We start from the raw sequence: 15,946 nt of genomic DNA, 5'->3' as shown, positions 1-15,946 counted from the left end.
CCTTATTTTCAATAAGCAATCCTGAAAAATATTTGGGGGTGCTTAACTTTTTTCCAGGTGTATACAATAAAGCATGATGTTGGATCTACAAATTTGGAACTACATTTCAGCCAGTGGTGTGATGAATGTCAATAAAATTGATGGAAACCTCACTGCTGACAAGTAAAGCAGATTTTGACTGGTCATTCTATTCCCTCAGGAACATAATCATCCTCCACCAAGACAATTATTCCCAGCATGAACATTTCTTGGTGATAAAGAGTCCAATGGAACATATAATTGTGGCTTGGACTGCATAAAGTCCTGATAAGAACATGCTTGAGGATGTATGGGCTTCACTAAACTCTGTTGGTTAAAAGGTAACCAAACAACTTGGCTGAATTATGGGGAGTAATGCAGGAGATATGGAACAATATTTAACAATCACACATGGATAAACTGTATGTCAACAATGAGTAATGGCTGAATTATGGGGAGTAATGCAGGAGATATGGAACAATATTTAACAATCGCACATAGATAAACTGTATGTCAACAATGAGTAATGTTCTGCATAAAAAGGCTCCCATACAAAATACTAGTTCACTGTATAGCTTTTTTCACTTTTATTCCATACTTTCCAGTGATTGGAATATTACATTCCCGCATTCACGAGGAATTTAACTTTGCTTTAGGAATTTTCTACATTCTGTGATAATATTTTATACCATTAATAAACTTGTTATCTAATTGCCATTACTCAGTGTTTGTGACTCCCGTATGTGTTTTCCTACTTTTATATAAAGTGGAAATATCAATAAATTATCAAAACACTCAAAACTTTCAGTCTAAAAAAAACATGAAAAAAAAGTAACTGAAAAAAATACTGACCTTAAATATAAGTTCAGGATTGGTATGAGCTACTTCTTCAATGTCCACACCTCCAGCTGGACTGGCAACAATCACTGGTCCACTAGTTTCTCGGTCCATCAGAACTGCCAAATAGGTTTCTCTCTCAATATCCAAAGCTTCTGCTATCATCACCTGCCAATTATTTTACAATTTAGTCTTCTCTTCTGTAAATAGCATATATTCATAGACAAAACATGAAAAGAAAAACACAGTAAAAGAACGAACAAGGATATTACAGAAACATTTAATTCCCTTTTTAAAAAATATTCAATTATTCCATGAAAAATTTTTATGCTGTACAATCACCTTTTTTGAAGGGACACTTTGCATATTACTTCAATATCACTAAAACAACATTCATGTAATGAAGAAGCAAGTTTCATTGTAGGTTGTGAAGTAATGCAGTTAAGATATACGAATGCTTATTTGATACTCGCTACAGATGACAGTAAATTTTAAAGCTGATATACATATTGAGTAATATGTATAGAAGGTCACAAGTTCAAGAAAAACAAATAAACTAGGTGTTGGGTTTATGGTTCTATAAAAAACATGAAAATGTGTTTCTTTGTCTGGCCCATTCCCACCCCCTCAAAAAAAGGCATGCTCATTAAACACATTTTTGTTTAAAAAAAACATTTCTGACTTTCTAGGCTAAATCCAGATTGTTCAGACTTGCACATAAATGGCACACTAATCTTTCACATTTCTTCATAATATTACATAAACAAATCTTACCAAGATTATGTTAAAATATGCCAATAACTGGAAAATATAAGTAGCACGGTTTGTGCACTCATGTAGATTCTGCAATAATAAACAAAAACGAAAAGTGGCCATAATTTTAGCCTGACTATTTGATGTACTATCACTTATTCTCGAACTTCTCTGTGTTAACTGTCACAATGTGATTACTAATTTTACTTCTCTTTTGGATATCTTTATCATTGTAATAATTGTGGAAGGCCTTAAAAATTACATTTTGAATAGTATTCTTTCATGAAAATTATTATCACACTGATAGGTTTAAAGTACATATGAAATATGTTAACCAGAGATGATTTAACATATAATTTACTGTTCAATTATCACTTCATTAAAAAAGCATCCTCAAAACTGCATCTTCACAAAAACCAATCCATAAGAAATAGTATTTTTACAGTAAAAAACAAAACAAATGTGACTAAATAATCAGGTTAAACTCTGAAACTTTTTAAACCATAACATTACTAATTAAATTTAAAACGATTATCATTTAAGAGTTTTCTCAAAAATAATATGACTAGATATTTATTACAAGTACAAGAAAAATTTTAAATTTATAAAGAAAAGTAGGAATCGATATATATACATAACTTCTCTAGCTATAGAAAGTTGTAATACAACAAAAGTATTAAAAAAGAAAGTAAAAACTACAAAAATGGAGTTACTTGAAATTTAAAAACTTTAATCATGTTAGTCCAAGTCAATTTTGTCCATGATGGTTTCAAAATTTAAAAAAAAAACATACATTTCGATCAGGTTTTAGAAGACAAAGGCACTAGGTGACAAATAAATTTTTGCCATCACTAAATTTCACAACATTTGTGCTGGTGAACACCTGATGGCAAGTCATTAACAGGTCAGAGGTGTTACATTTACATTTTTTAAAAGCATAATACAACTCATGTCTGTCACATTTACAAAATCACAGAAAAAAAAAACATCAGGAAAAGTTATTATACTGATAAATAGTTACTGATGGCAAATGAATCAAGCTGTGGAAAAAGCAATGGTTTACAATTTGAAACTATGTTTGTACTGATAAAGTGAGCTTGAAATAGGAAACAGACCAAAAAATTATATAAAAAGACTCAGAGAACCATGTGGGGGGATGTTCTGAGCTTTTGATTGGTTATTCACATGTCACATACAGAAATAGGTGTACCTAAGCAAGTGTTTCCAAAAATGGAAAGAGGTGGGTGGGGCCAATGTGTTTGATTCACTAAATAGCAATATCTCAGCAAATAGAAAAAATAGGAGGTTCTTAGTTTATATTCTAGCTTGTCAATATCGATAATTTGAGGATATACATAAAATTTTGAATGTAAGTTTTCAAACGTGATGATATTGCCTTTGACACATGACCATAGGAAGACCCATCAGACCCGTAGGGTTAAAATCTGTAGTGATACATGATTTTATCCTGAATATTAAAACTTTATAAGACTATAAGAATGGTGGTTTAACCAGATGTTTATTGTAAAGACAATTTAGAATAGTCTATTAAAATACACATTTTTAGCAAGTTGTTTTATATTTTTATTACAAATGTTACATTATTAGGCCAAAATAGTAATGATAAAATAGGTTTCTTCACAATTATCAACACATCGAAATGATTTAAATGCAAAGTAATACCGATAAAAAAAAAGTGCAAAGGAATTACCTTTTTAACACATACACCATCTCCAATTGTTTGTTTGGTTACTAGTTTATGTCCCAGCATTTGTTCAACTATTGGTGTCACTTCTTTTGGGCTACAACAAAAATGGAAAGCAAATCAAGTGTCTACCTTTGCCTTTCCTAACTTTCTATTAACTTAATTGAAATTTTCAAAAAATATATTACAAAGAGTCAACCGATACTCTGTTGTAATAAAAATGTATAGCTAAAATATAATTTAAATACTTTCATAGAAATATACACTACTGTTATACAAACAAATAAACTTATTAAAATTAATTTATCACATCCTAATAATTTCCTGTTAACAATAAATATATTTAATAAAAAGACTAGACAAAAGAAAAGCAGCACAACAGGACTCCAGCTCATTAAAATAATACATGTTGATAAAAATAACAGCTATTTATTTAAAATTATTGAGAAAAAATATATGTAGATGCACCTTTGTTTTGATAATTTTATATCCATGCAACTATAAACAAACTTTTCACACATTTCGATTCTACAGTAATTTGAGAATTTTTACTTCATATATTGTAAACTTGACTATATAACAAAAATTATTAGTGAAGCTTCACATTGAAAAAAAATAAAGTGAAAAATAAATGAATATTTACTTTTATACAAAAATAGTTTTACGTATACTTACAGCACTTTTTTAGCATAATAAAGTTTACTAACTTTGTATAAAAAGTTGCTTGAGAAATGGCAAGATATATTGTATATTTTCATCAACAAAAGTTGAGTAGTCTTAATAGACTTATAGAAATTTGTAAGGAGAAACCCATGGAAAATTATTAATAGTATTTTCAGCTTGATATTTGTTACATTGTGTATATGATACAATTTAACATACAACATTCAGGATTTAAAAAGTACCTTAACCATAACTTATTATACCTGAAGCTGTCTATCATATCAAATGAAGGGTATTTCAAAAAAAAATAAAGTCTGGAAAAACAAAACAAGCTGAAAATAGAAAGATTAGTCTTATGAGATTTAGTTAAATGTAATCAGTTAAAAGAGCCCAACAATTAATCTATTAGCAAATCCTACTATGCACTCAACCATACTCTTATATCATGAAATAATTCTACCAAAATCTATTAACCAAACTCTTACCCTGAAACTGTCACTACGTTCTTTTCAAAACAATGTCAACGGATAAAAAAAATTCCTAACTAAAGATAATTGGAAAATATAGAGTAAACCCACAAAAACACGGCATTATATACACCAAAATAACCCCTTAACACCAATACCTTAACATTTACATGGGTAGATCATGTTAACGAAAGTTTTAAAACAAAAGCATGTTACTAAAAAGGTATATCTTTTTACATGTTAAAGGAATGAAACTTTCTAGAGAATTACGTCTTGCGAAAAGTATAAAAAAAAAATGGTACCATTACTGTTGTCTTCAAATTATTTTTTTGCAGTGCAGCAAGGTAACATGGTAAATTTCAAATACTATTCACCGATACACTTATTATGTCAAAAGTTCAAAATGTTTCAAAATTACAAATGTATTAGAAAAATTGTCACTAGACAACCAAATGTGGGTTCTAAATAAATACATTATTACTTACTTGGTTGTCAACTTTACTCCACCCTGCAAGCCACTGGAAAAAGTACCTTTACCCCGACCACCTGCTAGGATCTGGGCCTTAATCACAAACTCTTTTACATCTATAAGATAAAAGTCAAAGAATTATATTACTTATAACTCTACATGTTTTCAGTTTAGCCCGAATTAAAGTTCACATTTACTTACACTGAAAATGTATTTCCAATAGGTACATACCTCCTCTCACAAAAAGCTACCTCGATCGTCTTTCTGCCCCCTAAGCATTGCTAAAAACTTTTAATGCTCAGCACACCAGTCTATATACCCCACAAATTTGTGACACTATTGAACATGTATATAGCATGTGACCACCCTCCACCAATTGTATTGCATCACCTATATTGGTGCAGCTAGCTTCCTTCGTTTCTCCTACTCAATCCTCACGATAAAAAATGAATAACATTATCAGTGGGGAGGAAGGGAGAGAATTCTGTGAAAGGAGGTAAGTACCTATCGGAAATACATTTTCAGTGTAAGAAAATGTTAACTTCCAATACAGTCTTACCTCCTATCACACAAATTTAGAATCCCACACTGAGAAGGTGTAAGGGCCAGTGTAGGTTCCTAACAGTGAAACCAAGAGGAAAGCGACTGCCTAGAAATAAATGGTGTGCTCAGAGATAAAATCGAAGCACACATGCAGGGCACCACACTACTTCTGGAACAGGTATGCTCTTCACCCCATATGACAGAAATGAACCTGACATGGGCAGAAAACAAAAAGGATGTGCACAAGCTTAATTGTTCCGAGAGGTGCAATCCATAGTAAAAAAAATTAAAATATGAATCGTCCTCCATTGCACAAACCAGACCAGAAAACAGCCGGCTCCCATAGGTCAAGAACTGCTCTATGAAATGAAGACACAAAGCAAACTTGATACTCACAAGGAAAAACAGGAAGTCAAGGGATAGTTTGCTGAAATATAACGATGGAGAAAAACATCTAGTCACAGCTAGGTACCTATCCAACCTCAACCGAACAGACGAGGTTCCACAACCCATTCTCGGCATTAGAGGTTGAGGATCACCCAGGTAAAAATGAAATTAGAGCAACATAAACACTGTGGCTAGGGTATATGGACCATGTTGTATAGATACATCAAACAAAACCGGCATTACAGGGTCATGTCATTGCCTCAACTCACTCCTAAGAACAGGGCAATACCTGTAACTGGTATTAAGAGCAGAAATCATTACTCCCCCAACCGTAATTGCAGGGAAGACATATCCTGCACCCAGAATTATAAGGAGGATGTGGAACACTTTCTCAACTGTAGGTACAGTGTACATACATCTATTTTCAGCATTATGAGGCAGATGCAATCTCCCAAACTCAACTGTAGAAGCAGGGAAGGAAACCTCTTGCAACCCGAATTAACAAGAAAGGGGGCCTCTACTGCACTCAACTGTGGGAACAAGGTAGTATCTTTCTGAACCAAGTATTACGAGGATGATTCCTCATATGCTGGTCTGCTCTAATCAACATTCAGTCCTACTTGGAATAAGCTTCCAAGGGAAAAGGAGGAGGGAACCCAGCTTTGTCCTCATTTCATTGAGTGGATAAATGTGTGGTTGTGTTGTACGGTAAAGTCCAGAAGAACATCACCCTGGAGAAAGTGCAATGGGTGGTCCACTATTCCCTATTTTGAAAAGCAAACCCTCCCTGATTTATGCAATCAACAGGTTGGTAGGGATGGGTAAGACTTCCATTTTGCTTTACTTATGATAGTCCATGAGTGATGGTCCACTACTGGGTTAAGCATACAGACACCTAGAGACACATAAGTATATACCACTAGGCATGCCACTAGTGGTCTTGCAAAACAATCCATATCTGCAGTGAGCATTATAGCTCTACCAGTATATTGTGTGGGTTTGAGTGGAAACACACCTGACCGGGCAACATTCATTGCAGAGTGGGATCCTATTAGTAGTGGTAAAAAAGGGCCCCTGAAAAGAAAACATATATAAAATGTTGTAAAAAGACATGCCCAAGACAAAAGCAAATGGACATGTGTAGAATCGCCATGGGAGGGAGACAATATCCAACTTAGAAAGCTACAGCAAGATAGTACAGATCGAGCCACAAAGTCCACATTCTGGCCTGAACAATTTCTTCCAACTAATGGTGAATATGAGCAGCCCAAGACATGGCAATATGACAAATTTGATGAGAAGAAACATTGAGGAGACGACGACCTTTCATGGATAATCCTGAATACACCAGCCTAAGAATTTGACGAACCCAACCAGTTAGTGTGACATGGGATAAATCATAGGAAACAGAAGGGTTTTAGGGAATAAAAGATCAGGAAGGTGAACCTCAAAAGGAGGTAGTACGTGCCACATAACATCTTAAGGAGCAAACTAGACAAAGAAGCTGATCAAGAACAGTATGGAAGTACAGGTGGGAGATGGAAGGTAAATGAATCGGTGTGAAAGCCAAATGGCCTTCCTAGGCAGCAGAGTTTTTGAGGAGGAAGGACCAGTCTGGATATAGGACGATGTTAGAGGAATGGTAGAGAATTCTGGTAACATTAATATCATCAATATCTGCAAGCTATGAGAAAAAGAAACATGTAATATATCACATATTTCATTAACCAGCTGTAAAAAAAAAGTGTGGAAGGTGAGATATCCTATAGAGTAGAGTGTGACATGTCAAAATAATAAGGTGCCAGAAAAAAGAATCCAATTTTCTTATCCTTGATTGTATTCATCCTCATAAGCACTGACAGGTTGAAAATGAGAAAAAATTGCCAGCCAAATATAAAAATCTAGCTTCCTGCAAATTAAGGCCTGTATCTAGTCAGCAGATAGTCAAACCCGATGCCTGGGTAGTTATACCACAAGCGTTGTCTACCATAACAGGAACTTCCATTGTTGATACATTGAATCATGAAGTCATTCTAAGTTATTGTATGATTTAGTAACAATAAACAAAAGCAAATAAAAATTGAAATAGTTGAATACAAACACAGTAAAAGAAAACTGTTGAAAAAGGTATTGAAATGTCAATGAAGTACAATCGTAAACACAGTCACATGCAAAAAAACACAAGTCTAAATGATGCTGTGCCAATCGAGAAAGTGAGAATTGAGCATGAGAATCAAAGGAAGCTAGTTGTGGCAACATAGGTGGTGCAATATTATTGGTGGAGTGTGGTCACATGCTATATACTTATACATGTCCCAAAGTGGCATGAAATTTTGGGGGTATATTAGACTGGTGCACTGAAGGCATTAACATTTTTTAGCAATGCTTAGGGGCAGAAAGAAGATCGAGATAATTTTGTGTGAGAAGTGAGAAGAGAGTATTGGATATATGATTTCAAGTATGGGAAAAATGTTTTTTTAAAGTCATTAGGTGTCAGAAAAACTGAATATGGTGCATTCTTGTAGTTCTTTCTTTAGTAATTGAAACAGTAGCAACTTTCACGAGAGAAGCTATAAAGCATATTACCACAAATAAATACAAAAAATATGGGTATTTAACACTTGACAAATATATAATTCTTTATCAAAGCATTACTGACACATTCCAACATAAAGGAAGAATACTTGGCCCTTTTCCACATAGTAACATTATGGTTGTGATGGAATATTTCACCAAATAGCCAGAAGCATCTGCTGTTTCTAACCAGGAAGAAGGAACTATTGCAAAGAAACTCATCTAAGAATTTGTTTCAATATTCGGTGTGCCCACAGAACTTCACTTAAATCAGGGATGGAGCTTTGAATCAGACTTCTTTTCAGAAATGTGTCAGAATTTTGGCATTAAACACAACAGCCCTTCACCCATTTCTAATGGCATGATGGAGAGATACAACCGCACACTGTTAAATCAATTAGCCGTATATGAGGATGAATATCAGAAAACACGGGATCCAGATATTTTACTGTTACTGATGAGTTATCATACAGCAATACTAAAGCTATCGGCAATATACCATCATCATTGATGTTTGGGAAAGAAACAAGTGTCACTGGATTTTTTGAGCTTTTGTCTGGATAACAGTTACTTGGACATCTTACACAGAACATGTGCAGATATCAAGGAATACCATCAATGACATACATGACTTTACTTGAGAAAGACTTAAATCATCTAGTGATAAAATGAAAAGTAGCAATGATATTAATGCCAATAAGACTGGATGCCAATGAGGTGACATGATGTGGTTGTACAAGAACAAATGAATTCCTAAGTTAAGAAAGTGCTTCAGAGGGTCACATGCTGTACTGAAAAGAAACAATTATGTGGTTTAAAGAATTCAGAATGACAGATGATTCAAGCCAAAGGTCATCCATCATCTTTGGAAGTACAGCAGTGAGAGAACAGCCAAATGGATAACTCTAGAGAAGAACTCGTCAGCAGAGCCTCAACCTGTGGAGAAGCCTGGAGTTCCCATTGAGACTACTTCCAATGGATCATCAAGGTTGGAATTACCAATGGATTCACCCAACCACCAAGGCAGGAAGAACTCATCCAGAAATAGGGCAGCCAGAGGAAACAAGATGTCATCTCATCTGTATACCATGAACCTTGGAAGAAAATACCACCAAAAAGACTTGGTTAATAGATAATTTAGTATGGTTTAGTTTTTTTTGTATTAGGACTATTTAAGGGAATTTATAATTGAGGAAGGGGCAATGTTATAAGCTATATTTATAACATTCTAATTTGTTAAGGTAGATGTTAGTTAGAGGGCAGCGACATTACAATCAAGCAAGTCCTAGAAATATCTAGAACAAGCGTACATTCTAAATATGACAGTCAATGAAGCATCATTAAGTTAGATAGAAAATGAGTTGAAAGATGGTCAAGGCTATAGTTGTGAAGATTGTAGAGTTTATTTCAAAGTAAAGAATTGAATAAGTCAGTGTATTTTCAAGAAATATTTTGTTCTCCTTTATTATTTGTACAAGTAAGTTGATACGTTTTACATCAGTTAATGTCATTTATAACATAGCCCTACAACAGTGTACAACTATGCAAGCTTGTAGATACGTGAAGAGAGTAAATAAACCTATTTGATATAATTTATATGGACTGGATTTTGAATTATTTTCACCAGATAATTTAAAAGAACCCACCAACAAAAGATAAACATCATAGCAATATATTTGAAATTAATCTGAATTATTAGCCTAACAGTCTCATGAAGAGACAGGAGCATTCCTAAATAGAATTTTACAGGAAAATGTAAATGATAAACTGACTAGACAATAAGTACATTATTTTTTTAGTACCATCATTTGTAACATGACACAGATCTATAATATTAGTCCTAACACAAGATGTGCAGCACATACATTCAGTTGATAAACACATTTCAGAAACACTATAATTCTATAAGTGAAGTATGCGAGAGAGTTCTTCTGTTAGAAAGCAAATATTTTATGTTTACATTTCTTTTTAGAGAAGTACAAGGTAAAAGGTAGCAAAGTTTGTGAAAAAAAATGACATGGTATAATTTAGATAATTTAATTTTTGTAATGAGAATGTTCAAACTGTTTTGGTTTGTAACCAGCATAAATTCCTGTAACTATACATTATCACATTAAAAGTTTTGAAACTATGAATCCAATACTTTTGTTTTTAACTTCAAGTGATCATATTAAAGACTTCTGTGGTATCCTTTAAAATCTTACCTAATGTTTTTGAAATTTCTTCAGCTTCATCTCTAGTTCCAGCAACTTTAAAACGCTGTACATTAATACCATTGTCAGCCATTAACTGCTTACTTTGATATTCATGGAGGTTTAGCCATCGTATCGGTACCTGGCAAGATGAAGCCTATGTCAAAGAAAATATGAATTAATCCCAAAGGCTAATAAGAAAACAGTGCAAGTTAAGTGATACCACAGAATATGGTGAGTTCATGTGATAACATAGAATATGGGCACACTTAACAATCACCAAACAGTCTAAATTATGTATGAAAAACATACTAGAGGAAGTATTGTATGTTGTAGGCTTTTGTCTCAATATTGACCTTCATCTTCTAAGATTTAATTTAGCCTTTTTAAGAGTTTAATTGGTTGTTTTACACTACTTGCAAAAATGAACTATATATAATTACATCCTGCCTTTTGTAATGCACAATATCAATTTTAGTGGCAATTACTGAAATACATTTTGTATCTCATGAATACTTTAACAGGACATAGCATATGAACAATTTGGACCTTAAAGACTATTTTTGCACACCTGCCCATGAGAAAAATATAAATTAAAAACCACCCTTTATTTTCAGGAAGTCATTTATTCTCTTCTTTAACTCCTATAACATGCTGGCCTCCACTACTGCCAACAGCAACTCATTCTATAAACCAATCACCCTATTAAAAAAATACAAATGTCTTATATGGAGCCTAGTTTGTCCTTTCATTGTATTACCTTCAGAATACAGCACAAAGAAATCAAAGGTCTTTATACAATTTATATTCCAGACAATCTTGTAACCTTCAATAATATAACCTCTTTCTTTACTCAAGAGAAGTTAAGAGATCTTAACCTAGCCCTCCTCTGAACCCTATCCAACGTTAATATCCTTTCTTAGAAGACCAAAACCATACATGGCATTCCAAATGAAGTCTAATTTATGATTTTTATGAATATAATAATCTCATTTTACTTCTAATCAACATACATATGAATACATCCTGACAATTTTTAGCTTTATAATTAGGTGCAGGGCACTGCATCAAAGGCTTGAGAGACTTATCCACCATATGTCAAGATCTTTTTCTTTATTCTCACTGATGAATGGGTTACATATTATAACCCAAAAGCATTACCTTGCCCTTACTATAATTATTTGCCACATATTTGTACAACTCACAAATTGACCAAAATCATTCTGTAATACTTTAACATATTCAATATAGCTAGAAATATGCAAGAGTTTAATGGTTTGAGCACTTTACTAATTATCCCCCTATAGATATTAAAGTAAATAGGAAAAGCTTGTGCACTGACTCCTAGTAATCAAATGTCCAGTTTGACTCGACTGCATTAACCACAACCTTAAAATACTGCAAGTTACATCAAAATAAAATAAATATGTCCTTATCAGGCAGGTGGTAGCACTGCCAATATAGGAATTGCTTGGATTGTTCATTGAAATGGTATTTAAAATATCTCCTCAATAAGTCATCAGAACTTTACGATACTATACATTGTTTCCTTTTATAACAATATCTATGTAATGACCGAGTCACAAATTCTGGGAATGTCTGTAAATATCATAGCAAAATATTTGAATTTCTTCTTGTTCTTTCTTTTGCTTCTTTTTTCATTACATGATAACTCAAAAACCAAAACAAGTATTACTCACTAGTAGTAACTTAAAACAAAATCATAATTCTAGTGTAAACAATGTTATCATTATCCTTTTAAGTTAGTTTTCTTACAGAAATTTGGTGCTCCTTTACAAAGCTTAAGCACAGGGTGAAACAGGAATTACCAGCCAATAACAGATAAACCTCACTGTATTTAGAACTTGATTATAGATACAACCTTCCTATGTCTATTGAAACACTGCATTAAAAAACAAAAACAACAAGCAAACAAGAACAAAACTTTTCAAAAAAGGAATTAATGTAGAGATGGCCAATATAAATCCTTCAAAAACAATGCATACAAGATAATAGGGATAGCTTTGCACCATACCTACATAATAGCACAGGCAAGAATTAACATATGTGTATATATATATATAGCTTACAAACTATTGATTACATTAGTTATTCAGAGATGATTAAATCATCACTATAAAACAGTAATGAATTAAATACTGCAATACTGTTATCGGTCTTGGTTGTCAACTTATTGTCATACCGAATAATGATTTGATATCTATAAATAATATGAATATTATACAAAACCTCATATATCCAAGAGAATTTACAACAAAGAGAAGTAATAATAATAATGAGGTCCATGTTAATTATTTAGATTTGAACATTAATTTTATAGAAGGTACAGTGCAGTTGAATATTTGTGATAAAAAAAAAGAGAATTTAATTTTTCCATTCTTGGTCTACCCTAATCTAATCATGTTATCCCGTGCATCATGTTAAAAGGTATTATTATATCTCAACTAAAACATTTCTTAATAGTATGTAATAACTAGAATTTTTTTTATGGATAATATTTTATTAAGAAAAAATTAAATAAATTGAAAGAGCCTGGCTAGAGAGACAGGCAATTAAAGAAATACATCACTTTATCTTTTATTAAATAAAAAAATATTTTAGAAACTAAACTAAGGAAAATATCTTATAAATAAAATATAGAAGGAGTTAGTTATTTTAGCTTATAAGTAACTATAGTATTTGTTCTAGTAATTCTATTCAGTATAACTGGGACGGAAAGACTAACTTCAAGTAGCTGGGCTTGTCTCTGTGTTATACTTGAATAAATATTCAGGAGAAAGGGAGGAGGTTGGGAGTTACAACTATGTAAGAACTTTTAAGGTGTGGTGTATAGTTCTATACAATATTTTATAGTTCTATTTAATATCTTTTTGTAAGGGTGGAGGTTGGGAGTGTAATTAATAGAAATATTAGGGTGGCTTTATTTCAATTCATAGCTATTTTAAGATATTTAAGGGTAACTGCCTTCCCACAACTGGCTATAGACAGTGAAAGGCAGTAGAAGCTTAGACGTTGTGTGTGTAAGCACTCAGCTTCATACCCTTATTTGATTGATGATTTTTTTTTCTATGACGGCCGACTAGATTGACATCGGTGTTTGGATATTGTCTGATAGATGGGATATCCCCAATGCATTTGGGTGCTATTACCACAGACATTATCCGTTATGACAATATGTTGACAACCAAGACCGATAACAGTATTGCGATATTTAATTCATTATTGTTTTATAGTGATGATTTAAACGTCTCTGAACAATTAATGTAATCAATAGTTTGTAAGCTATATATATATATATTCAATTACAACCGAGTCTAATTTATCTTACTTTTGTCTGTACTATTATGTAGGGATGATATAAATGCCATTCCTACTATCTTGTTTGCATTGTTTTAGAAGAATTTATATTAGCCATCCCTAAACTTACTTCCTTTTTTGAAAAGTTTTTGTTTCACAGTAATGATCTAAAAATACTAAAATGATCTAATTCCTTTGTTTTTTATCATTAATGGCAAAGTGCTCTGGCACAGTAACTTGATTCATATAGTGAAAAAATCCTCTTCTTTTACATCTAAATTAAGTCAACAAATCATAAAAAAATTTTTGGGTGTCAAGTCCTACTTTAATAGGTTCCCTTTTTCCACCCTAAAAATTAAGGAGTTTTTAAGGACTTTATGTAAGGACTCAACAATTTGTTCATGTTAACAAAACCTGAATTGAAGAATTTACACTCTTAAAAATAAATGTCAAATTCTTTGATGCAAAGCTTACAAAATATTTGTCAATGGCAAGGCACACTCCAAAATAAAAATTTCTCTGCATTTGCCAGATCTAATTGTAAACATTTCCCAGACATGTTGGACGTATTTACAATACTAAGATACACAGCAAAGGATACTAAATGTCCAACTAATGGCACTGATGACGCTACAAGATGGTTAAGGGGCATGCTTACTGTGTTAACCAATCAGAAACTCAATCATAGCTTACATTTTATTTTACTAATTAGAAATTTGCAAAGTTCAATAACCATAAAAAATAAAACAGGAATAGTATTCTTTTGAAAAACTATGAACTTTTTTAAGGACTAAAACTAGTTAAAGAAACTTCAGCTAAACTTATTTACTTTTAAAAGGCCCTTAAAAAACTCTGATTTTTAAGAACTATGGGAACCCTCTGTAATTTGCAGGATCTGCCAAGAGAATAGCACAAAATTTTGCTGAAAGGAATGATTATGTTATGACATACCTTACTTAAGCTTTTAAAAATAACAGACTATACTAAAAGTAGATTGATACCAATTTTATCAAGTGATGGAGTGAGTACTTACAGTTTTTTGTTGGATAGGTATAGAGATGTGAAAGATTACCCTTAGATGAGGTGCTACACAATTTTTGTTGTTTGGGGATTATGAGTGATCTAGATGGAGCAAATGGCTTATTGTGCCTGTGGTGATGATTATTTGCATAATTATCTGTTGTTGTTTTTAACAGAAGGTTCCTGAAGATAAATTCCCAGGGACTGTAAACTAAATGTTCACTTTTTTTATTATAAAGAAAATACAGATCTGTATTTTAATTTTAGAACATTGTCTTGGTATATGGGAATATTCATGTACGTTCAACTAAATTACTTTAATTTTGAAAATATAATTTTAATTTTGTGACTTATTTCCCGTGTTATCTTTTTAAACTTAAAGGCTTCATATGTGACTTCCTTAACTAGTATATAATTTATTCAAATAATCCAACTACTACAAACTTAGGATATACCATTTTTTAATTCAACACCTTCTTATTCCAAACATAATCTTCAACCCACGATTAAACTTACTCGGGTGATCACGTGCGCCTGACTTCTTATAATTAAATTTATCATAGATCGAATTCGAAATAGGTAACACACACATTACTACGAAATGTGATGAAAAGATTTAAGTGTTAAGCATTTACATAAAATAATTGTTAGAAATCGTCAAAACAAAATATACCTGATTCCTAAGAAGCTGTAAAGCTCCTTGGCTGATTTTTAAATTCCTAGTCAATGCAGCCATCTTAAACATCTGTAGTCTCGCGTTCTAAAAATATTACCAAAAAATGACCTTCCAAAATATAGTTTAAGAATATTATTGGAACCATTGTTATATTCTGACGAGAAGCAGATATAATTAATAAGCTTAAAATTTGTAATAAAAATGATGTACAAATGTTGTTGTTTTTCAACATTTCTCCGAATTTCTCAATTTCGGACTGCAAATCACAGGCGTATAAAAAATAGCAATTCAGATCTATCTTTTGCCTATATATTATCAGCCCCC

At 32.4% G+C, this 15,946-nt stretch overlaps 1 protein-coding gene across 1 annotated transcript in view; it reads right to left on the bottom strand.

The window, feature by feature from the left end:
* The window catches only part of LOC106463695 (succinate--CoA ligase [GDP-forming] subunit beta, mitochondrial-like), a 37,012-nt gene extending 21,268 nt beyond the window's left edge, over positions 1 to 15,744 (bottom strand). Inside the window, exons 1-5 of the mRNA XM_013923756.2 lie at positions 15,620 to 15,744; positions 10,621 to 10,765; positions 4,929 to 5,028; positions 3,320 to 3,410; positions 871 to 1,023 (exon numbers count right to left, since the gene is read on the bottom strand). Coding sequence (XP_013779210.2) covers positions 871 to 1,023; positions 3,320 to 3,410; positions 4,929 to 5,028; positions 10,621 to 10,765; positions 15,620 to 15,691 — 561 coding nt within the window. The 5' untranslated portion in view covers positions 15,692 to 15,744. The remainder of the gene's footprint in view (positions 1 to 870; positions 1,024 to 3,319; positions 3,411 to 4,928; positions 5,029 to 10,620; positions 10,766 to 15,619) is intronic.
* Positions 15,745 to 15,946: the final 202 nt, after the last annotated feature.

Source organism: Limulus polyphemus, unplaced genomic scaffold (assembly GCF_000517525.1).
Source record: "Limulus polyphemus unplaced genomic scaffold, Limulus_polyphemus-2.1.2 Scaffold1462, whole genome shotgun sequence".
In the NCBI taxonomy this organism is placed as follows: Eukaryota; Metazoa; Arthropoda; class Merostomata; order Xiphosura; family Limulidae; genus Limulus; species Limulus polyphemus.
The sequence above is the reverse complement of the archived record's forward strand: the minus strand, read 5'-3'. Positions and strand labels throughout refer to the sequence as shown.